At 40.9% G+C, this 24,815-nt stretch overlaps 2 protein-coding genes across 3 annotated transcripts; one reads left to right on the forward strand and one right to left on the reverse strand.

The window, feature by feature from the left end:
* The first annotated feature begins 1,863 nt into the window (after nt 1-1,863).
* LOC309506363 (uncharacterized protein) lies at nt 1,864-16,189 on the forward strand. Its single transcript, XM_082180251.1, has 19 exons — nt 1,864-2,026; nt 2,733-2,854; nt 2,989-3,021; nt 3,189-3,278; nt 3,391-3,462; nt 3,667-3,755; nt 3,843-3,945; nt 4,245-4,344; nt 4,722-4,747; nt 4,823-4,850; nt 5,333-5,380; nt 5,583-5,612; nt 5,758-5,805; nt 12,688-12,717; nt 12,864-12,911; nt 13,645-13,692; nt 13,783-13,837; nt 14,653-14,843; nt 15,785-16,189. Exons 7-19 carry the CDS (start codon nt 3,883-3,885, stop codon nt 16,033-16,035), a joined length of 966 nt encoding a protein of 321 aa, XP_082036377.1. The 5' UTR covers nt 1,864-2,026; nt 2,733-2,854; nt 2,989-3,021; nt 3,189-3,278; nt 3,391-3,462; nt 3,667-3,755; nt 3,843-3,882; the 3' UTR covers nt 16,036-16,189.
* A 431-nt stretch (nt 16,190-16,620) lies between these two features.
* On the reverse strand, nt 16,621-24,815 carry LOC309506258 (uncharacterized protein). Of its 2 annotated transcripts, XM_082180016.1 has the most exons (7): nt 24,578-24,815; nt 20,238-21,139; nt 19,864-19,960; nt 19,299-19,400; nt 18,752-18,927; nt 18,142-18,243; nt 16,621-17,679 (listed from the first exon to the last, which is right to left on the reverse strand). In XM_082180016.1, the coding sequence occupies exons 2-7, from the start codon at nt 21,134-21,136 to the stop codon at nt 16,908-16,910; spliced, it is 2,148 nt and encodes a 715-aa protein (XP_082036142.1). In that variant the 5' UTR covers nt 21,137-21,139; nt 24,578-24,815; the 3' UTR covers nt 16,621-16,907. The 2 variants fall into 2 exon arrangements, with proteins under 2 accessions (XP_082036142.1, XP_082036143.1); XM_082180017.1 differs by lacking the exon at nt 24,578-24,815 and having other exon boundaries at nt 20,238-21,553.

A 24,815-nucleotide genomic window follows, 5' to 3' on the forward strand; every position in this document is an offset into this window, starting at 1 on the left:
TCTCAGGGCAATATAGTTGGACAAAAGGGAGTCAACTGTCTTTTCTGGTCTCAGGGCAGAAGTGGTCTGAGGGCAGGACGGTGAATCCCTCCTGGTCTCAGGACAGAAGTCATATTTTTCTCTTCTCAGGGCAATATAGTTGGACAAAAGGGAGTCAGCTGTCTTCTCTGGTCTCAGGGCAGAAGTGGTCTGAGGGCAGGACGGTGAATCCCTCCTGGTCTCAGGGCAGAAGTCATATTTTTCTCTTCTCAGGGCAATATAGTTGGACAAAAGGGAGTCAGCTGTCTTCTCTGGTCTCAGGGCAGAAGTGGTCTGAGGGCAGGACGGTGAATCTGTCCTGGTCTCTTCTCAGGGCAATATAGTTGGACAAAAGGGAGTCAGCTGTCTTCTCTGGTCTCAGGGCAGAAGTGGTCTGAGGGCAGGACGGTGAATCTCTCCTGGTCTCAGGGCAGAAGTCATATTTTTCTCTTCTCAGGGCAATATAGTTGGACAAAAGGGAGTCAGCTGTCTTCTCTGGTCTCAGGGCAGAAGTGGTCTGAGGGCAGGACGGTGAATCTCTCCTGGTCTCAGGGCAGAAGTCATATTTTTCTCTTCTCAGGGCAATATAGTTGGACAAAAGGGAGTCAGCTGTCTTCTCTGGTCTCAGGGCAGAAGTGGTCTGAGGGCAGGACGGTGAATCTCTCCTGGTCTCAGGGCAGAAGTCATATTTTTCTCTTCTCAGGGCAATATAGTTGGACAAAAGGGAGTCAGCTGTCTTCTCTGGTCTCAGGGCAGGACGGTGAATCTCTCCTGGTCTCAGGGCAGAAGTAATATTTTTCTCTTCTCAGGGCAATATAGTTGGACAAAAGGGAGTCAGCTGTCTTCTCTGGTCTCAGGGCAGAAGTGGTCTGAGGGCAGGACGGTGAATCCCTCCTGGTCTCAGGGCAGAAGTCATATTTTTCTCTTCTCAGGGCAATATAGTTGGACAAAAGGGAGTCAGCTGTCTTCTCTGGTCTCAGGGCAGAAGTGGTCTGAGGGCAGGATGGTGAATCTCTCCTGGTCTCAGGGCAGAAGTCATATTTTTCTCTTCTCAGGGCAATATAGTTGGACAAAAGGGAGTCAGCTGTCTTCTCTGGTCTCAGGGCAGAAGTGGTCTGAGGGCAGGACGGTGAATCTCTCCTGGTCTCAGGGCAGAAGTCATATTTTTCTCTTCTCAGGGCAATATAGTTGGACAAAAGGGAGTCAGCTGTCTTCTCTGGTCTCAGGGCAGAAGTGGTCTGAGGGCAGGACGGTGAATCTCTCCTGGTCTCAGGGCAGAAGTCATATTTTTCTCTTCTCAGGGCAATATAGTTGGACAAAAGGGAGTCAGCTGTCTTCTCTGGTCTCAGGGCAGAAGTGGTCTCAGGGCAGAAGTGGTCTGAGGGCAGGACAGTGAATCCCTCCTGGTCTCAGGGCAGAAGTCATATTTTTCTCTTCTCAGGGCAATATAGTTGGACAAAAGGGAGTCAACTGTCTTCTCTGGTCTCAGGGCAGAAGTGGTCTGAGGGCAGGACGGTGAATCTCTCCTGGTCTCAGGGCAGAAGTCATATTTTTCTCTTCTCAGGGCAATATAGTTGGACAAAAGGGAGTCAACTGTCTTCTCTGGTCTCAGGGCAGAAGTAGTCTGAGGGCAGGACGGTGAATCTCTCCTGGTCTCAGGGCAGAAGTCATATTTTTCTCTTCTCAGGGCAATATAGTTGGACAAAAGTCATAGTTAGACAGGGAGTCAGCTGTCTTCTCTGGTCTCAGGGCAGAAGTGGTCTGAGGGCAGGACGGTGAATCTCTCCTGGTCTCAGGTCTGCACTGATCCCAGGCTACCCTGCCCTGGCTTAGAATTAGTTTGAGGCCAGTGTCTTTTCCTCCATTTAAGTTTTGCCTCAGGGATGTAAGTATCATAGTTATAGGTTGTCATAAGTATCCAATTTAATGCTTCAGCAGAAATACATGTTTTTAATTTTTGTCTTTTGTCTTTGCCTGTAAAGGGAAACTTAACCAAGCCAAATGAACAGTAAGTTATTCAAAACTATTTTTTTCCTAATCTATGTTACTCATTGGCATCATCTGCATACATAATGATATAATTTGCATACATCTGACCAGGTAGAGCACATTCCGGTACTTTTTTTAGCTGGTGTTTTTAGAACGATTAGACACATGGGCAACACAAGCACTTGCAAGATTGTTTTTATGTAATAGGCCCATGATGACGCTGTAGCCTACCAAAAATTTGTGAAATAATGAGAAGTGCTGGCGCTGGTGTAACATTAAACATCATTGGCATGGCATTCAACACAACTAGGCTATTTATAAATTGTATAATATGTGGCCCCGACTTGCCTCAACATAGTACATGTGTCTAAAACTTTTGCCCATATGCTCTAGTTGCCCGTTTCAGCCTAGTGTGACATCACTAACTCACAGATAAGCACTTGAAACAGAGCGCTGTTAGACTGTGTATTTTGATGGTTATCACCAAAACAACGTGTGAAACCAACACATTCAGAAGTTGGCAAAAAAGTCGCTAGTCGATAAATGTGAATTTTAGTCGCCAAAGATTATAAAAATCGTGGGGAAAAAACTAATTCGCCAAATTGCCAGCACTACTTTAAAGTAGTTTTGTATGCTACATGTAATAGTTGATTGGATTACATTTGTGCCTGTTAGCCTAAGTAAGGTGACTTATTTTGGGACTTTTATTTTCTTCACCCATGCAGACTTAGAAACACTGAAGTCCCAAGGACTTCATAGTGAAGATGTCCTTGGGACAATTGGGCCTTTCCAAATCTTTCTGGGTAGTTTGGAGGCCCTTTTAGGCCCATTTGAACTTCCAGATGAGGTAATTTTCTATTTCTTTAAAAAAAATTTCCTCTTCCCCTTCACCTTGACTCTATTGTGATTTATTGCAGTTTATATATATATATATGTATATTATATAATTTTATATAATTTTTTTATGTATTACTTCCCCAGGTAATGGATGCCTTATTTTACGTCATGAGCAGGGTAACTCATACCTTTTTACAAAACTCACTCACTCACTCACTCACTCACTCACTCACTCACTCACTCACTCACTCACTCACTCACTCACTCACTCACATACATACATACAATTCAAATATAGATTTAACATGATTTAATGACTTAAACCATTTCTCTCCCTCGCTTAGAGCCAGCCTGGGACAGAGGCAATTAATAGTCAGGCTATGCGCCTGATTTTGGAGGGCAGCTCTAGGGCTAGGAGTACTTATTTCTTAAAAGTAAGAGTTATGTAAATGTTTAAAGTTATTGTTCAGTGGCAGTGCTGCTGAACACATTAGGTGTCAAGTTTATTTATGTTTGTTCATGAATGTTTTCTTCTTTTCCTGTCAGAAAAACATTCTTAAAGGAGCCAGTGCCATCTTCGGGCCCTACTTGCTGGGAGAGTGCCACTGGACCCTCTTTGTAGGTTGCTGTTAGGTTATGCAGAGACTATTATTCGCTAAATAGCATCACACTAGTCATTATTGTTGCTGTTGTGTCATTCTCATTTGTGTTGTATGAGCTGTTAGTGCTTCACATTTTAAAATAATTTCAATCATTTTCAACACAGATTGGTTGAAATTCTCCTTCAAACCTTTCTCATATGTTTTCCCATCTTTTGTATAGCATTGCAACTTGAAAGAGGGAACTATCACCTACATCGACTCCTTGGGGGAGCAACCACAGCATTGCTTCCAAATAATGGAAAATTGGAGGTACAAGGTTTTTGTATTGCTCTATAAAATGAGATAATGAAAATTCAGCAGAGATCTCCTTCACAATTATTTTCTCTAATCTTTCAGCTTATTTGCTGCTAGCAGAGGCTGCTAAGGGCCCTGGAAGATGATGAAGAGGGACCATGACTTACAAAACGACGCTTTGTCATGTGGGGTGTTCTCACTAATGGTACAGTTTGGTCGTTTTCTGCATAATGTTTCTGTTTTCTTTTGAAAATATAAATATTTTTAGTTTTCACTTTAGAGCAATTTTGAATGAAAGTTTCAGATCAAATATTAATGGATTTTTGACATGGACACAGTACTACCTTCAGCACACGATACAGGAATCATGATCATATAATTATTAAATGAGCCCCATAATCTTCTCTTGTAATATAGTCAAAATTTTTTTTACCACAATTTGTTGTTCACATTTATTATAAGTTACATTATTTCATTAAAATAGACTTTCTGTTGCTCTTTTAGTTTGCAGAAATGATCCTCCAGGGACAACAAGGGCACCTCCAATGCCTCCCCATCGCTCAAGAGCGGGAGAGACTTGGGACTTTGTTGTTCAACTCCCTTGGTAAGTAGTAGACATATGTACGGTATGGGTGCTCCTTATTGAGCTCTGCTGGCTACCTGTAGCTGCCTGCATTAAGTTTAACTTACTGATGATTTGGAGTGGTAGCTTTAACTTGTAAATTCGGAGGATGTCATACTTTGGAGTACATTGTTACTACATCATTTCAAGCATAAAATATGACATTAAGTTTATGTTCAAAATCAGATGCTATTTATTTACGATCTTTCTTAGAAGGATGAGGTGAATACACTGTCTTGGTTCTACGCACATTGAAATAAGCATGCAGAATGAATCATTATTTTCATGATTATTATTTGGTTTTTGAAACATTATAATAACATTAAAATGACATTAAGAAACATGTTCATTTCTTTTAGATACGAAGACTCTAAGAAGAAAAAAGGCAAGGGTTAATGATCAAAATATACATACTGTTTCTCAACACATTGTATACTTAATGTTTTTTTCTCTTTTCTAGGGAAAAATCGCCAAGTCTAAAAATACAGGTAAGAACAGCCACAGACTGGGATTCATTTTAGGTGTATTGAGATTCTAGGCAAGTCTGTTTGGTAAGTAGGGCTGATGTATGTAGACAAGCTACAACCAAACCTAGTATAATTGTTAATGTTAAGTAAATTTGTACCAATGTTGTTCCAAGACTGGTTCTGCTCTTGATTAGCTTAGGTACACACACACACACACACACACACACACACACACACACACACACACACACACACACACACACACACACACACACACACACACACACACACACACACACACACAGACACAGACAGACACAGTCTTAAATACAGTAGATGGTGATCAGCATTCGAGTCACTCACTCACAACATACATGTAGGGATCTTTTCAGTAAGCAATTGTGTCTTTGATGTATTAACTTTGCTGTTAGGAAAGTACAGAGATCTTTCTTTTGAAACAGTTTGTTCCCTGAATGCTGTTCTCTGATTGGTCTTATATATAGTAGATGGTGGCCTTGCACAGGAATCTGAGTCCACGGAGGGTGAACAAGGTAGGAAGATACTGTATTTATGGTCAGCATTCGAGTCACTCACTCACAACATACATGTAGGGATCTTTTCAGTAAGCAATTGTGTCTTTGATGTATTAACTGATCCACATAGCACTGCTTTTTAGGTAAGAAATATACAAACACACACAGCCCACCTGAAGATCTTTCATGTAGGCATTTGTTTTCTTTTATGTTTGGACAGATCAACCTGTTGGAGAGCACCCATGTGCAGGTAAAAAAATATATAGAGAACACACACACACATACGCACCTTTCCTCTGCCACCAACAGCACATTGCTGTTAGGAAAGTACAGAGATCTTTCTTTTGAAACAGTTTGTTCCCTGAATGCTGTTCTCTGATTGGTCTTATATATAGTAGATGGTGGCCTTGCACAGGAATCTGAGTCCACGGAGGGTGAACAAGGTAGGAAGATACTGTATTTATGGTCAGCATTCAGAATCAGAATCAGAATCAGAAAGAGCTTTATTGCCAAGTGTGCTTGCACCCACAAGGAATTTTTCTTGGTACTGAAGCTTCCAGTGCACATATACAAATACAAATACAAATACAACAAGAAACATAGTAATACAAATTCTAAGAATAAAATATATAAAAAAATAAAATAAAATAAAATAGTATAAAAAGTAAAAAAAAGGGGTCACAGTTGGGTTTAGTCTGAATAAACATTTACAGATTATGAACATATTTACAGTATTTTGAGAAGTATGAATAATATAAATATAAATATCACCTGAGTTAGAGAATATTACACTAGACAGTGGGAGTCTAGTGCATGTTACAGATTATGAACATATTTACAGTATTTTGAGTAGTATGAATAATATAAATATAAATATCACCTGAGTTAAGAGAATATTGCACTAGACAGTGGGAGTATTGCACTTGCAGGCATATGCCTTGGGGGGCATGTTAAGTGTTCAGAAGGGAAATGGCCTGTGGAAAGAAACTGTTCCTGTGCCTGGATGTTCTTGTGGCCAGTGATCTGTGTCGCCGTCCTGACGGTAACAGTTCAAACAGGGGGTGTCCAGGGTGAGTGGAGTCTGTGATGATTTTACCTGCTCTCTTCCTCACTCTGGAAGAGTACAGGTCCTGGAGGGTTGGCAGGGGGGCACCAATAATCCTCTCTGCTGTCCGGACTGTCCGTTGTAGTCTCCTGATGTCCGATTTGGTAGCTGAACCAAACCAGACAGTGATGGAAGTGCTTAAAACAGACTCAATGACGGCTGAGTAGAACTGGATCAGCAGCTCCTGTGGCAGATTGAACTTCTTCAGCTGGCGAAGGAAGTACAGTCTCTGCTGGGCCTTTTTCACAATGGAGTCAATGTGATTTGCCCACTTCAGGTCCTGAGAGATGGTAGAGCCCAGGAACCTGAATGACTCCACTGCTTCCACAGTGCTGTTCATGATGGTGAGAGGGGGGAGTGCTGGGGATTTTCTCCTGAAATCCACAATCATCTCCACTGTTTTGAGCGTGTTCAGCTCAAGGTTGTTATAGCTGCACCAGACAGCCAGCTGTTCAACCCCCAGTCTGTAAGCAGACTCGTCACCATTTTGGATGAGACCGATGACGGTGGTGTCGTCTGCAAATTTCAGGAGCTTGACAGAGGGGTCTTTAGAAGTGCAGTCATTAGTGTACAGGGAGAAGAGCAGTGGGGAGAGAACGCACCCTTGGGGGGCGCCAGTGCTGATGGTGAGGGTCCTGGATGTGAGCTTCCCCAGTCTCACTCGCTGCTGCCGGTCTGTCAGGAAGCTGGAGATCCACTGACAGATTGAGGATGGCATGGAGAGCTGAGTCAGTTTGGCTGTGAGAAGATCAGGGATGATGGTATTGAAGGCCGAACTGAAGTCCACAAATAAGATCCGTGCATAAGTCCCAGGTCTGTCAAGGTGTTGCAGGATATAGTGCAGTCCCATGTTGACTGCATCATCCACAGACCTGTTTGCTCTGTAAGCAAACTGAAAGGGATCCAGAAGGGGTCCAGTGATGTCCTTCAGATAGGCCAACACCAGTCTTTCAAACGACTTCATGATCACAGACGTGAGAGCGACAGGTCTGTAGTCATTAAGTCCAGTGATTTTAGGTTTTTTGGGAACCGGAATGATAGTGGAGCGTTTGAAGCAGCAGGGAACTTCACACTGCTCCAATGATCTGTTGAAGATCTGCGTGAAGACTGGGGCCAGTTGGTCAGCGCAGGCTTTTAGACAAGCAGATGAGATGCCGTCTGGGCCTGAAGCTTTCCTAGTCTTCTGTTTTTTGAAGACTCGGCTCACGTCCTCCACACAGACCTTAAGCTCAGGTTGGATGGCAGAAGGGGGGAGGAGAGGGGTTGCAGGAGGTGATGGTGGATGTGTGAAGTGCACATCAGAGCGGGTGTGAGGTGTGAGTCTGGGCTTCTCAAACCTGCAATAGAATGCATTGAGAGTGTCAGCCAGTTGTTGATTCTCCACAGATCGGGGGGATGGTGATTTGTAGTTGGTGATGTTCCTCAGGCCTCTCCAGACTGATGCCGGGTCGTTGGCTGAAAACTGGTTTTTCAGCTTTTCAGAGTAGCTTCTTTTAGCAACTCTGATCTCCTTTGTCAGTCTGTTTCTGGCCTGGTTATACAAGATTTTATCCCCACTTCTGTAAGCATCCTCTTTGGCATGACGAAGCTGTTTGAGTTTCCCAGTAAACCATGGTTTATCATTAGTGAATGATAAGAATGTCCTGGTAGGAATGCATGTATCCTCACAGAAACTGATATATGATGTTACAGTATCTGTGAGCTCATCCAGATCGGTGGCTGCAGCTTCAAAAACAGTCCAATCAGTGCAATCGAAGCAGGCCTGTAGATCCTGCTCTGCTTCGTTGGTCCATCTTTTTACAGTCCTTATTACAGGTTTAGCTGATTTCAGTTTCTGCCTGTAGGTCGGTATAAGATGAACCAAACAATGATCAGAGAGCCCCAAAGCTGCCCGTGGGACGGAGTGATACGCATTCTTTATCGTGGTGTAACAGTGGTCCAATATATTACTGTCTCTGGTAGGACATGTAACATGCTGTCTGTATTTTGGCAGTTCACGGGAGAGATTTGCTTTGTTAAAATCCCCAAGAATGATTAAAAGAGAGTCTGGGTACCTTTGTTCCATTTCAGCTATATGTTCAGCCAGCTGTTGTATCGCCGCGCTCACACACGCGTCTGGAGGAATGTAAACATTCGCGAGAATGAATGAGGAAAACTCCCGCGGCGAGTAGAAAGGTTTACAGTTTATGAAATGTGCCTCTAAATTAGGAGAGCACATCTTCTTCAGTGTTGTTACATCTGAACACCAACTTTCGTTAATGTAGAAACACAATCCACCACCTCTCGTTTTCCCCGTTAGTTCCGCGATGCGATCCGCTCGGAACAGCTGAAAGCCCGGCAGATGTAGTGCGTTGTCCGGTATGGCTTCACTCAGCCAGGTTTCAGTGAAGCACAGAGCAGCGGAGTTTAAAAAATCCTTGTTAGTGCGGGTGAGGAGAAGAAGTTCGTCCATTTTGTTAGGAAGAGATCGGAGATTCGCAAGATGAATACTGGGGAGTGCAGTACGGAGGCCGCGCTCGCGGAGTTTAACCAGCGCGCCAGCGCGCTTCCCGCGTTTGCGTCTGACCGCGCGTTTGAACAACACCGCTGCCCCTCCGACGAGAATGTCCAGTAAAACGTCTGAGTAATCAAAATCTGTAAAAAAGTTGTCTGGTGTGTGTTTCCTAATGTCCAGTAGTTCGTCTTTGGTGAAACTGATAGGAAAAGAATGACTAAACGCAGAACAAACCAACAAAAACAACACAATAACTGGAGAGCTCCACACCGAGGCAGCCATCCGCGGCGCCATCTTGGATAGTAAGGTCAATTGCGAAAGGTCGAGTCACTCACTCACAAATTCAATTGATTTTGAGGCAGCCATCCGCGGCGCCATCTTGGATAGTAAGGTCAATTGCGAAAGGTCGAGTCACTCACTCACAAAAATTCGAGTCACTCACTCACAACATACAGTACCAGTCAAAAGTTTGGAAACATGACTATTTTTAATGTTTTTGAAAGAAGTCTCTTATGCTCATCAAGCCTGCATAAAAAAAACAAAAAAAAAACAGTAATATTATGAAATATTATTACAATTTAAAATAATGGTTCTCTTTTTTAATATATTTTAAAATGTAATTTATTTTTGTGATGCAAAGCTGAATTTTCATCAGCAAGTTCTTTGGTGTCTTATGATCCTTCAGAAATCATTCTAATATGATCATTTGATACTCAGTTATTATCAATGATGGAAACAGTTGTGCTGTTTAATATATATTTTTTGGAATACTTTTTTCAGGATTCATTGATGAGTAAAACATTAACAGCATTTATTCATAAAAACAGCATTTATTCAAAATAAAAACATTTCTAACAATATAAATCATTACCATCACCTTTTATCAATTGAACGCATTCTTGTTGAATTAAAGTACTAATTTCTTTAAAAAAAAATAGTTATTGTTCCCAAACTTTTGAACGGTAGTGTATATTGTTACAAAAGATTTTTATTCTAAATAAATACAGTTCTTTTTAACTTTTTATTCATCAAATAATCCTGAAAAAAGTATCTCAGGTTATAAAAAAAATATTAAGCAGCACAACTGTTTCCAACATTGATCATAAATCATCATATTAGAATGATTTCTGAAGGATCATAAGACACCAAAGACTGGAGTACTTGCTGATGAAAATTCAGCTTTGTATCACAAAAATAAATTACATTTTAAAGTATATTAAAAAAGAGAACCATTATTTTATATATATATTTTATATATTTCGTAATATTACTGTTTTTTTTGTTTGTTTGTTTTTTTAACTGCAGGCTTCTTGAGCATAAGAGACTTCTTTCAAAAACATTAAAAATAGTAATGTTTCCAAACTTTTGACTGGTACTGTACATGTAGGGATCTTTTCAGTAAGCAATTGTGTCTTTGATGTATTAACTTTGCTGTTAGGAAAGTACAGAGATCGAGTCACTCACTCACAACATACATGTAGGGATCTTTTCAGTAAGCAATTGACCTTTCGCCGAGCCCCGCCCCCCTTAGTTACTGTTGCTACGTCCGACAAACAAATGGTCAAACACAACCAGCGCGACAGATTGCCATGACGGGAAGAGGTATACCCATGCGTGTCAGTGACCATTTTTGGAGCAATACCTCCGCGATATCCTCCAGATCGAGGCAAAAGGGGTTACAGTATGCAGTGGAGGGATATATTCAAAATATAAAAATACGCAATGAAGGAGACACGACTACTATCTACGTCTCTATCGAGGCTAATGCTTAACTTACCGGTGTTCATACACATCATTTGTGATATGACAAAGAACGAGGAATCAAGTGTTTAAAAGCATTGAAAGACACTGTTGAAACTGTTGTGTTTTTGTGTGAAAGAAAAAACTCTCTGAAAATAAAAGTGCTGTCAGCAATAATTTCTTATGTGTGTTTTTTCGCATAACACATTATGACAAAATTTTTAAATGCTGCAAAACACATGGGAGTTATATTCTCGATGCTGTAGTTTATCTGATCAGTCACAGTATATCATTAATCAAGCTTAATTTGACTTTTCAACTACAATTAGGCAGGGTGAACTGAAAGCTTTTACAATCTTTTAGCTATAACTTATATCATTGACAAAAGTACGTGGTGCATTTTCTTCCAAAAATGATTTTCTTTCTCAAATTCATGCTTCAAGTTGACAACGCACAATAAACGAAATCACACAATGGGCCCTATTTTAACGATCTGAAACGCAAGTGTCAAAGCGCAAGTAACTTTGTGGGCGGGTCTTGGCGCTGTTGCTATTTTCCCGGCGGGATAAATGACTCTTGCACCCGACGCAAATCTAAAAGAGGTTGGTCTGAAGTAGCTTCATTATTCATAGGTGTGGTTTGGGCGTAACGTGAAATAAACCAATCAGAGCGACATCTCACATTCCCTTTAAGAGCAGGCGCGCTTGTTCTAAAGCGGATTCCTATTATAACGGCGGATTTGCCAGGCGCGCGCCAGGAGCGCTTCACAGCCGAGGAGACCGACGTTCCCGTCAGGGACATTGGGGATGGAGAAACACACCCAAATTAACATCGGTTAAACAGGCGTATGATAATTTGGGTAAATGTATAAGCTAGATGTATTCTTTTATAATAAACTATATCTATCTATCTATCTATCTATCTATCTATCTATCTATCTATCGTAATAATGTATGATTTGCAAAAATGATAACTGCTGCGTCTGTGTGTAGATGAGAGAATCAAAGTGTATGGTGTTGAATCACAGAATCACACGCTACATTGATTTAGGCCAAGCATGCGCCCTTAAAATAGCATATGAATAACATGTGCAACGCGCCACTGACTTTAAACTGTTTTTTTTTTCGGTTAGTGGCGCAATTGTTTTCTAAACCTGTAAAATAGCATGAGGGAACGTTTGCGCCGGAACACGCCTCCTCTTTGCGCTGAACCGCCCCGGGGAGCGCAAGTGTATTTCTTAGTTAACCGACGTGCTTCTGTGGAGGGAAAAGTCCGCTTTGCGCGGGTGCAAAATAGGAATGAGACATGCGTCCGTGTACAAAGTCAATTGCGCTGGGTGCAAGATAGGGCACAATAACTGTTTAACCAGACATAGCCTTAATTTGCATCTAAATAACTTTCATTGCTTGTCTTTCATAATGCACTTACTATAATATTTATTAGGGGGACAACAGATCATAAAACTCGCGGTTCAGACAATATTATGTTTTTTGCGTAACAGATAGGATAGTTTTTCAGATCAGAAAAACAAAACAAAAAAACTTTAAGTAGCCATCGACACCACAGCCAGCAGACGTATTTATGCTTCGTAATGTTCGACACATTTAACTGGGAGTGGGCCCGTCCACACTGTTTTATCCATTGTAGGCATCGCTCACGTTGTGTTTTCGGCTTTGGGAATGGAAAGAACACAACTCCTCCAGACAATCTCTCGGGGTATCTAGTGTCCGATTTACAAACGCCGTGGGCGCACGCTTCAACACCATCTTGCTAATGTTTGTCGGACCTGCTCACATAGTAACGGTTGCTATGATGTGTGATTGGACAATGGCCGTTTTGGGGGAGGGGCCGGCGAAAGGTCAATTGTGTCTTTGATGTATTAACTGATCCACATAGCACTGCTTTTTAGGTAAGAAATATACAAACACACACAGCCCACCTGAAGATCTTTCATGTAGGCATTTGTTTTCTTTTATGTTTGGACAGATCAACCTGTTGGAGAGCACCCATGTGCAGGTAAAAAAAAAATCTAGAGAACACACACACACATACGCACCTTTCCTCTGCCACCAACAGCACATTGCTGTTAGGAAAGTACAGAGATCTTTCTTTTGAAACAGTTTGTTCCCTGAATGCTGTTCTCTGATTGGTCTTATATATAGTAGATGGTGGCCTTGCACAGGAATCTGAGTCCACGGAGGGTGAACAAGGTAGGAAGATACTGTATTTATGGTCAGCATTCGAGTCACTCACTCACAACATACATGTAGGGATCTTTTCAGTAAGCAATTGTGTCTTTGATGTATTAACTTTGCTGTTAGGAAAGTACAGAGATCTTTCTTTTGAAACAGTTTGTTCCCTGAATGCTGTTCTCTGATTGGTCTTAAAGGAGAACTCCGGTCAATTTTAACATTGAGCTAATTTTTTTGTAAATTTGGAGTGCTGTCAGTACAGAGAACAACAACAAAAACCGGTGTTGCCTACACCGTGTTATCCTCTTTTTAAAATTTGCACCCTGTTGACTTCAATGGGGCAAGTTTTAAACCTGCTTTTATCCTCTTAACATCCTTGATGTGTCATTACAAGTGCACAGCCAATGTGAGTGATTCCTTCAGAGTGAACACGGGTTGAATCTGACTGCAGTAGATGTGAAAGATATGAATAAAAGTGAAGTTAATTCAGCCAGCGCTCATACCTATATTTACATCCTGTTTTCGGTCAAAGGCCATACTAGTCGATTGTCGAGTTCACGCGCATAGGTTAAGTTACCTATGATCACGCGCGTGAACTCAACAATCGATTACTATGACCTTCGACCGAAAACAGGATGTAAATATAAGTATTTGCGCTGGCTTAAATAACATAATTTTTATCCAAAAATATTTTTATTACAAAAAAATTAGCTCAATGTTAAAATTCACCGGATTTCTCCTTTAAATATAGTAGATGGTGGCCTTGCACAGGAATCTGAGTCCACAGAGGGTGAACAAGGTAGGAAGATACTGTATTTATGGTCAGCATAGTTTTGGCCATGAAATGAGTTGACAATAAAATAAAAACAATATTTTTTCACTTCTACAGTATTATTCGAAGTGGAGAGTGTTCTCCGGTTACCTGACGGGACCAAGGCCAAAAGGTAACTTTGTATGTCATTACCATCAATATTTCATACATTTACATAATTCTTCTCTAAGCAATTAATAGTTCCAAACAATAACTGTGCACAGGTCTACACATTGCACGATTACCACCTTATAGTGCGGAAAATACGGTATATTAGACTGGGTATAACCCTCGGTGTTGCACGCTATTATATTTAAATTTAAATTTGCTCTGCAGTTATGTCTGGCCCTGAGAAATTACCTTCTTGGGAGGTACTAACGAACGTAGACAATCGAAAAATGTTTCTGTGTACAAGGGAGGAACGCGTTTGGCTCGGTATGTTTTCAAAGTCCGGAACTGTGATTGCGCGGGGTCACACTTACTGTATGAAATGAAGTAGGTGGGGCTGGTAACTAGGCTATCAGAAGTACACAGAAGGAATTTTTAAGCAGAAATCTGTTTCTCTACAGACAATTACTAATTTCCCAAATTTAGGTAAACTCTTGCTGTAAGGACAGGTGCATATCATATTCCTAAGCCTTTACAAAAGCTCATAACAGCCTCTTACATGGCTCATCATGCTAACATGGCACAAAATTCCTACTTGCAGCACCTTTGCTGTGGAATAAATCTTTAAAAGTCCCCAGCTTCCACCTAGATATACTGGGCCAAAGTCAGTAATACTGAGTCATGTCTTAAGAAGCTGTTAGGAATAAGTTATTTAAAACCCTTTTTAAGGTGTCATGTATGTGTTCTCCTGTACCTAAAGTGTTACCTATCAACATTTCTACAAGGTAGAAGATTGTTTTAACTCTTTATGCCTGCTTAAAATCTCCACTGATATTGCAGATATAAAGTGACTAGGGAGGAACTGGTTAGAAGGTGTGGGCCACCAGAGGGCTATTCGCCCAATGCTCTGGTGGCCTACTTAAGGAAAGGCAAGAGCCAAAAAGAGGCGGTCATGGCCAAGTTGCACGACTCACAGGTGGAGCCAGGACCACGAATCAGGCTGTCAACAAGTGTCAGCAAGTTGTGTGAAGGTAACTGAGGTCTAGAGGTTAAGAACATGATGTGCAAGAGTTTAAGGGCAGTGGACCACCCATCACTTCACACAGCTGGTATAAGAATCTTTTCTTAATAGTCTGGCTAGGCGGAAATCTTTGTTACCATTAAGATTTTGGAAATTTTGCACTATTTTGGCAGGATGTGAAGGCATTGAAATTAGTTCTCGTTACGCACAATACAAACACATTGCCAGAAATAACTATTCTGCATGACATTGGGCAGTGATTTTAATTTTTTTTTACCTTGAGTACCACCTCAGAAAATATTAGGCTTTTCCAATACCACCATCTTACACTTTACAGCAGTATGGCATGCAATCGGGGTGAAATTGCAACCTCACTGTGATGTCAAATCATAAGAATGAATAAGACAAATAGCAAAAATATTTTTTAATTTTCAAATCTTGTTTTACAAGTTTTATTATTTATTGTGATTATTGCATCATTGACCTTCACTTAGAAGTTGCCACCAACACGGATGCACATAGATTATTAACTCTGATCTATATGTTTTTGGTTGCAGAAAACAGTGAGATAGGAGGTTGGGTAAACATCTTTTGTTTATAGACGCTATCTTGTTATCGTGTCTTATGTCTCTGTAAGATGTTAGCCCACTTAAATGAAGATTCTGGGATAAGTAGGCTCAGAAAGAATCTACCTTTGTATTACTGAGAGGTCTTGAATTAACAGGACTTACCTCTTCCCCAAGTAACATTATAGGCTGTAATTATGAAATTTTCATAGATCTTATCAACTAGGCGGACTCATCAAATGGCATCATCAAGGCACTTTCACATGTTGATCAGAACTTTTTTTGGAATGACTGAATCTCGTTTCTGTCCTTAACAGTCTATACTCCATTCTTAGTTTGACAAAAATATAATTTTTTTGTACTCTCTTGCACTGTGTATTTGTAGAAGAATGTCTGGCCCTTGCAGAGGATGTAAATTACATGGGTTTTAAATACCTACCAATTCAAAAAATTGGCCAGGCTTGCCTGGAGGAGGACCAACATCTTGAGGCCATCGTCAAGGCCCAACACTGCAGATTCATTGATCTGTTGTTACCAATGCCAGTATGCAAGATTAAAAGGCTTAGATCTACATATGCATTATTGTATTACATCACCTCTACCACTGTTCTTTATGTCAATAACATCTGTTTTTAACACTTTTGCAGGCAGACACTAACAAGGATAAAGACCGCGATGGAGGCCAACTGGTCCTATTACAACCTCGCTACGCATGGCCTTGGGCCAGAAATGTTGAAGGGTGCGTTTTCTTTAATTGATGCGTGCCTGGTCGAGGCAGAGAACCTCCACTGCCTCCAGAAGTAAATAAAGCATGTCAATTTTAAAGTGGTATCTGCATTTATGGGTAGCCTTGACAAAGGAATAGTCTTTATGGTTTACTAAGTAAAACACTTTGCACAATATAGATGTGATTTAACCCTTGTGTTGACTTCGGGTGAAATTGACCCGTTTTCAATTTTTGTTTTATATCAGAAAATATGGGACGTAGAAATAAGCACTGAAAATGTGTAAAAGAAATAATTTAAAATGTTGGAAAAAGCAAAAACAAACTGAAAAAAATGGCTTCGAACGTTGAAGAAAGTGTTTTGTTTTTTTTGTGACAACACAAGGTTGAAAACATAATTTGCCAAATACATGTTAAGTTAAACCATAAGAATGTATGGAAAGTCTTGGTTTTGGACTGAGAATGTATCAAAGCATCAAAGTTATAAAGCAATTTTCTTTATTTGTAATTGTGAGTACATACATTTTTCTTGGGGATCAATACTTTTACTGAATTACGGGACCTGTGTACTTCACCACTCTGCTGGTGTAATTTACATTTCATATTGGTAAAACACTACTATTGCTTCTGCCATTAATGTAAGAAGTCTATATATTTCCCAAAACTTCATAAAACTTTGATTTAATTATCAGTATTTTATTTACCTTAACTACCAAGAAAATTCATCAACCAATCAAGACGGGCGCTTTCACATGCAAACAATGGCACCTCCAGAATAACAGAATTAAGTTCTTCTTGCTCTTCTTTTGTTTTTAAAGTTCTCAACTACTGCTCTCTGCAGTCTAGCTTTTGTAAATTTTTTACGGTAACCATGTAAAGGGGTAATTTTCCTTTTTCTGGACACAGCAGTGAATTTTCCAAAAGCCAGCTTGTGTGCTCTTTGGATGGTATTGTACAGTTCAGGGGTATGTTCAAATGCTTCGGACTTGCTCCACTCTAGTAGGTCTGATAACATGGACTGTATGGGAGGATTCCCATGGGAGGCTTCAGACACTTGTGCATTTTCTTTGGGGTCTGTGAGAATGTCTTGAGGCTTGAGGACATGTGTGACATGTATGCAAACACATCTTTCTCCAAAACTATTAGCAATGCATGTGCACAAAGTCGGAGTTTTCCTATTCACAATACTCATAGTCCCATCACTATTGAAGATGGTTATTTCATCTTCAGTCTGCTGGTAGAGACGGAGGCTGATGATTTCTAGCGCTTTATTATTACGCATTTTTTCAATGTCAATACCTCTCCTGCCTACCTCCATCTTCACCAAGAGAATATGTTTGCATATGTTTCCCATCCGGAAATTGGTGCATTCACACGTGAAGTGTAACAAGTTAACTTTGTAGGCTGTGTTGGTTGACTGTGACGGCACAAAGCACTGCCCCGCTTCTATGTCCAAATCTTTGCCCACACCATTTTTAAATAGCAGCGCAGCAGCCTGGTGAGCAGCAGAGCTGGATAATGTCAGTCGTCCTGCTTCGCTGAGGCCATCCATGTAGCTGCAGTAATGAAAAACAAGACACAAATTTGGAATTACAGTAAAATAGTAGCCTTTGCCTCAGATAGGACAGTGGGGAGCGACAGGGGACCAGTGTGTGAGAGTGTGCCCTAGCTAGCTTCAACACAGGTAAGTGCACCATCACAAACTTTTTAATGGCACACATTTTGCATATTCTGATTGGATGGCCAATAACTTATGCAATACCATAAACTCATAACCATTCTGTATATTGGCCCTTATTGTTGCATAGATTTTAGCTAAATGCAAGTTTCATTGTGTAGTCATGTAGCCATGGTGATTGTTTTTTAGTGCAACAGCTCCATAAAAAATGAATTCACTGTTAAGACTGAGAGGGTGGCAAGCTTCATGAAAGTAGCTGCGTCTCATTTTATTTTATTCTATAACAGGCTGAAATAGCCATTTGGCAAAATCCACATTCCCTGTTAGAGAGATTACTAACCTGTAATACTTTTCTACATCTCCACATAGCAAAAGCAGAAGTTGGTCGACTCTTCGGTTTGCCTGGCCTCGCAGAAACTGGTATTTCAACGTAAGGAAAAATCTTTAAGACAGAAAGGCATGAAAAACGTGAAAAGCTTGACAATTACAAATCTGACACCCACCATACCATTGGCTTCCTATCAAATTGGGAGAAAATAATTGAATAGCAATACAAAATAAACTATCAGTGTAAAACACTGATTCCTACATATTTTTTCTGACTTCAGTGAAACCTCGCTCATTCAACCTAAAGAGCTGCACTAACTGCTGATTTGGGGAATATGGGTTTTTCAGCTCATGGTAAACTTTGCCTCCCAATAGTCAGACCACGAGGTGAGCCGGCCTTGTGGTAAGACGTAACGTTCAGTGCATAGTAAGTCAGTGTTCAATATGTGGTATTAGATAGGCCCATGCCATTTTGAGAAAAGCTAGTAGAGACTGGCACTATATTTGCATGCATAATTTTAGGAACATGATGTTAGCAACACCTTGATGTTTTAAGCAAATACTCTGATCCCAATATGAAAATAAATTATTTGAAATATTATTGGCAAATGTAAGTAAAATACCTTTCAGCCTTGTTGTTTGTCTCACTGCTACAGTGATAGAACGTTCTGCCAAAGTTTACCCACAGCTCCGCATAAGTAAACCAATTTGTCTTCAGATAAGTTGTTACATGGGGACTATCCAAAAAGGTGTCGATCTCACTGCATTTCTTGGCAGATACATTGAGAAACTCTTCCTCCTTAGGGGAAAAACATATTTAATCTGAGATGCTTATATACAAACATTAAAAAGAAAAAGTATAAATAATTGTAAACTCACTATTATGTACACTACAGCAGTGGTTCCCAAACCTGTCCTGGAGGACCACCAACACTGCACGTTTTCTTTTTCTCCCTAGTCAAATACACCTGATTCAACTCATCAGCTCATTATCACATGGGTTAATGAGCTGATGAGTTGAATCAGGTGTGTTTGACTAGGGAGAAAAAGAAAACGTGCAGTGTTGGTGGTCCTCCAGGACAGGTTTGGGAACCACTGCACTACAGAATGCATAATTTGTTCAGGACCACTTAGTTGCACTGGGGTTATGAATGTAAGAAAATATAGTACCGTCAGACAAGCTTTCATTGATGCCATGGCATGAATGACCACATTTCTTTGTTCAGGTGTCAGGTGACCTCCATCTGTCTTCACAAGCCACCGGTTAACAGCCTATAACAGCATAAATTGCTTCAGATGCACATTAGGGTATGTTATTTCACCCTGTCACGTGGCAGTTAGTTTCTATTGCTTGGCCAAAAGGGAGTTTATGTTATTGTACTGCAATGTAACTCAGTATATCCCAAATTTTCATGTTTCATGTAAGTAGAATTCAGGATTTGAAATAAGCATATACTGCAAACTGTAAGTATTTATGTCACAACCACCTGCAATTACGTTGCAGACCACTAGTTGATTGCCCTTAAATATACAGTACAGTTAAAGATTACACTTGTTTACACACCCACCACATTTTTAAAGAACACTGTTGAAAACAGCACACTTTGCCAAAGATCTCTAGAATAGTACTTTGTACCTGCTCAGTTGACCTTTCCTGTTAGTTTGTCAATGTCAACTGCACAACATTGTAGATTTAAATGTCACAAATAGTGATATTGTATATTCATCGACTTACCTGAAGCACATGGAACCAACAAAGGAGAAGCTTTGCATTTGGGAAAACGCTTTTAATAGCATTAAGCACTCTCAAGTCACGGTCCATCATCACTGACCTGTAACATTGAAAAAGAAAGAAAAGAGAAGAGAGGAAAAAGTTGCACCACACCCAAAAGCATACATTAGACAGAGTGTATTGTATACAGTGTAAACATTGTATCAAGAAAATTTAGAATAGAGTTAAGAACCTAGTGAGATCCAAAATTCAAAAGCTGTAGCTCAGTGCAGTAGTATTTCCAGATTCAAAGTCAAACATGCATATTTCCTGTTGTTCCAATTACAAAGAAAAGAATAAATACAGTATAACATAAATTATGCTAACATTTGACTGACCTTGGATAGAAGCTTGGGTTACTCAATTGAAGCTTCTGTAGGCAGAGGCTTACTGTTGCAGTAGTTTCCTTGCTCAGGATAAAATAGGCAAATGGCACGCCTCTTCCAGTTTTGTTTATCAATAACAGTGCATAAAATGCATACCCGTAGGCTGTTATGCCTTTGTATGAAGCATCCATGAAAACCATTGGATGGGGGTTCTCTTCCAAAAGTTGTTTTTGAAATGGTGTTTGTACAACTAAAATGAATGGTTGTTCTTTGTGAAGTGGCTGATAAAAACAGATGTTGTCTCTGAGTTCCATGGAAACCAAATGGTCCACACTGACAGAATCACTGTCACCCACACCTCTGAGGTTTTTCTTTAAAAGCCGAATGTCATTAGGGGTCAAGTAAAACCGGCGGTCTTTTTTGTCCACATGCCCATTTTGTTGAGCCCAATCATAGCTTTTTATTAAGATCTCAGAAGTAGAACAACCCTGTTGAAGCCATATTTCAATGAGGGAATGCAGGTCTGGGTGGATGCGGTTTTTCTCTTTAGAATTAGCCTCGTCATGGCCAGTGTGCTGTAGCATCTTTTGGATTATGGCACCTGATATTCCGGCATCCGTGATGACTTTGAAAGAGATGTATGCCTTGCAAGAATTGGCCCGAGTTTGTGTGGCTTCTCCATTACTTTTGCCTGCAGCGTGATTCCCACGGTCACAGCCATAGTAATAATAGTCCTGCCGGCGGCAGACTGGGGGTCTGAAGTAGCAATGCTCCTTCTCCTGCACTTCTTTGATGTAACCCTCCATGAACTCCTTGGCATCCCCCCTAATAATAACAACATCTTGGTGGACCCTGGAGTCATGTGGCTTCTTCAACCGTTTTTTAACACCATTCACCCAATGTGTCGCCATATTCTGAAATGATAAAAGACACTATACTTGAACATATAGATTTTTGGAGAAACACAGGCTAAGCATCAAACTGATCGGTCCTGATAAATATTTTGAATATTTAACTAACATAGTCGAAGAAGAAGAAGAAGAAGAAGAAGTCTTCCAGGCAGCGCTGCATATTATAAAAACTACTAATATACTAAATAATACATAAAAAATATGACTTCTGCCCTGAGACCAGAGAAGACAGCTGACTCCCTTTTTGTCCAACTATATTGCCCTGAGAAGAGAAAAATATGACTTCTGCCCTGAGACCAGGAGAGATTCACCGTCCTGCCCTCAGACCACTTCTGCCCTGAGACCAGAGAAGACAGCTGACTCCCTTTTGTCCAACTATATTGCCCTGAGAAGAGAAAAATATGACTTCTGCCCTGAGACCAGGAGGGATTCACCGTCCTGCCCTCAGACCACTTCTGCCCTGAGACCAGAGAAGACAGCTGACTCCCTTTTGTCCAACTATATTGCCCTGAGAAGAGAAAAATATGACTTCTGCCCTGAGACCAGGAGAGATTCACCGTCCTGCCCTCAGACCACTTCTGCCCTGAGACCAGAAAAGACAGTTGACTCCCTTTTGTCCAACTATATTGCCCTGAGAAGAGAAAAATATGACTTCTGCCCTGAGACCACTTCTGCCCTGAGACCAGAGAAGACAGCTGACTCCCTTTTGTCCAACTATATTGCCCTGAGAAGAGAAAAATATTACTTCTGCCCTGAGACCAGGAGAGATTCACCGTCCTGCCCTCAGACCACTTCTGCCCTGAGACCAGAGAAGACAGCTGACTCCATTCTGTCCAACTATATTGCCCTGAGAAGAGAAAAATATGACTTCTGCCCTGAGACCAGGAGAGATTCACCGTCCTGCCCTCAGACCACTTCTGCCCTGAGACCAGAGAGACAGCTGACTCCCTTTTGTCCAACTATATTGCCCTGAGAAGAGAAAAATATGACTTCTGCCCTGAGACCAGGAGGGATTCACCTGCCCTCAGACCACTTCTGCCCTGAGACCAGAAAAGACAGCTGACTCCCTTTTGTCCAACTATATTGCCCTGAGAACAGAAAAATATGACTTCTGCCCTGAGACCAGGAGAGATTCACCGTCCTGCCCTCAGACCACTTCTGCCCTGAGACCAGAGAAGACAGCTGACTCCCTTTTTGTCCAACTATATTGCCCTGAGAAGAGAAAAATATGACTTCTGCCCTGAGACCAGGAGAGATTCACCGTCCTGCCCTGAGACCACTTCTGCCCTGAGACCAGAGAAGACAGCTGACTCCCTTTTGTCCAACTATATTGCCCTGAGAACAGAAAAATATGACTTCTGCCCTGAGACCAGGAGAGATTCACCGTCCTGCCCTCAGACCACTTCTGCCCTGAGACCAGAGAAGACAGCTGACTCCCTTTTTGTCCAACTATATTGCCCTGAGAAGAGAAAAATATGACTTCTGCCCTGAGACCAGGAGGGATTCACCGTCCTGCCCTGAGACCACTTCTGCCCTGAGACCAGAGAAGACAGCTGACTCCCTTTTGTCCAACTATATTGCCCTGAGAAGAGAAAAATATGACTTCTGCCCTGAGACCAGGAGGGATTCACCGTCCTGCCCTCAGACCACTTCTGCCCTGAGACCAGAGAAGACAGCTGACTCCCTTTTGTCCAACTATATTGCCCTGAGAAGAGAAAAATATGACTTCTGCCCTGAGACCAGGAGAGATTCACCGTCCTGCCCTCAGACCACTTCTGCCCTGAGACCAGAGAAGACAGCTGACTCCCTTTTGTCCAACTATATTGCCCTGAGAAGAGAAAAATATGACTTCTGCCCTGAGACCAGGAGGGATTCACCGTCCTGCCCTCAGACCACTTCTGCCCTGAGACCAGAGAAGACAGCTGACTCCCTTTTGTCCAACTATATTGCCCTGAGAAGAGAAAAATATGACTTCTGCCCTGAGACCAGGAGGGATTCACCGTCCTGCCCTCAGACCACTTCTGCCCTGAGACCAGAGAAGACAGCTGACTCCCTTTTGTCCAACTATATTGCCCTGAGAACAGAAAAATATGACTTCTGCCCTGAGACCAGGAGGGATTCACCGTCCTGCCCTCAGACCACTTCTGCCCTGAGACCAGAGAAGACAGCTGACTCCATTCTGTCCAACTATGTTGCCCTGAGAACAGAAAAATACGACTTCTGTCCTGAGACCAGGAGAGATTCACCTGCCCTCAGACAATTTCTGCCCTGAGACCAGGAGGGATTCACCTGCCCTGGGACAAAATTGTGGAAAATAATGGTTTTTGCCCTGGGACCAGATGAGACTAAACAGTCATGAGGAAAATCCTACAAAACAACTTCTGCCCTGAGACCAGGATGGATTCACCTGCCCTGGGACAAAATTGTGGGAAACCTGGAATGCCAAAGCGGACTTTATTATAAATAAATACATAAATAAATATACGAAGAAATGTAAAAAAGTACAAATAAATGAGTATTTATACTTTTATTACTTTATTTATGTATAATTGTATTTTTCACACTTTTATTTATTTCTACATTTATTTATTTCCACTTTTATTCATTTCCACATTTATTTATTTCCACATTTCTCTGTCCGTATGCTAATGAGGGGGGCGTGTTTTACCTCAGACATCACATCAGCAATCGAGCTCAGAGTGGCAGTGCTGAAGCTTTGAGGCCACAGTGACACCTTGTATAAATAAATCTTGTGGAAATAAATAAGTTGAAATAAATAAATGTGTGAAAAAATTAAATTTTAAATAGGAATAAGGAATATTATCTTTTAAGGAAATAAAAGTATAAATACTAATTTATTTGTACTTTTTTACATTTCTTTGTATATTTATGTATTTTTGCTCTTTTACATTTCTTCGTATATTTATGCATTTATTTATTTATTTAAAATAAAGTCAGCTTTGGCATTCCATAGGAAACAGTCTCTGCCTTAATTGGGACCAGATGATACTAACAGTCATGAAGGAAAGCCAAATTTATAAATTAGACTACAACGCCCTAAATAGTCATTGATTTTTTGAATATGAGTACAGTAAAGCTTATTGCAATGTACTTTCTAGCTCACCTGATTAGCTTGACTAGCTAGCGCTTATGGTTTACATGTAAGTTATGTGCACACACTAAAAAGTTGAAGTTTTTCTGAATGATCTTGTTCTTCTACATTTTTGTTATAAGAACCGCTGGCAACAGTTACTGCAACATTTTAATGCAAGCTACAACACTAGCTTGCTTCTGAAACAGTAGGCTAGCCTACCCTTAAGCTACAAGCTGCACCATTATACTATGATTTCGAGGGCAGAAAGAAAATCACACATAGTGCTAAACTGTTACATACAATGCTCTATTTTCAAGGAAATTACGTTTTTGTTTTTACAAACTTACTTTCAAAATGATAACCAGTTCCAGTTGCAGTTCCCTTTTGCAGTTCCTCTTGCCTGCCCACCGCAAAAGGATAATCAGTTCCTAATTGCCTGCCTGCGCACCGGGAGGAATATTTGCGGGAATTTTCAAAATGGTGGCCCCGCCTCTGCAATTCTCTCCCCTCTTGCGATTGGTTGTCAGATTGAACCAATCACAAACGTTTCTGCCCTCAGGACAACTTTGAGTCAAGAAAATTCCC

Source organism: Leuciscus leuciscus (genome assembly GCF_965113295.1).
Source record: "Leuciscus leuciscus genome assembly, chromosome: 9".
NCBI classification, from domain to species: domain Eukaryota; kingdom Metazoa; phylum Chordata; class Actinopteri; order Cypriniformes; family Leuciscidae; genus Leuciscus; species Leuciscus leuciscus.

Coding starts and splice junctions, on each gene's coding strand:
- LOC309506363 (XM_082180251.1), top strand. CDS start 3,883: ATGATGAAGAGGGACCATGACTTACAAAACGACGCTTTGTCATGTGGG. Junction 5,613..5,757: donor TGGAGAGCACCCATGTGCAG/GTAAAAAAATAT, acceptor TCTTATATATAG/TAGATGGTGGCCTTGCACAG. Junction 13,693..13,782: donor GTCCACAGAGGGTGAACAAG/GTAGGAAGATAC, acceptor TCACTTCTACAG/TATTATTCGAAGTGGAGAGT.
- LOC309506258 (XM_082180016.1), bottom strand. CDS start 21,136: ATGGCGACACATTGGGTGAATGGTGTTAAAAAACGGTTGAAGAAGCCA. Junction 19,401..19,863: donor GTTGGTTCCATGTGCTTCAG/GTAAGTCGATGA, acceptor ATGCTGTTATAG/GCTGTTAACCGGTGGCTTGT. Junction 18,928..19,298: donor CAATGAAAGCTTGTCTGACG/GTACTATATTTT, acceptor TTTTCCCCTAAG/GAGGAAGAGTTTCTCAATGT.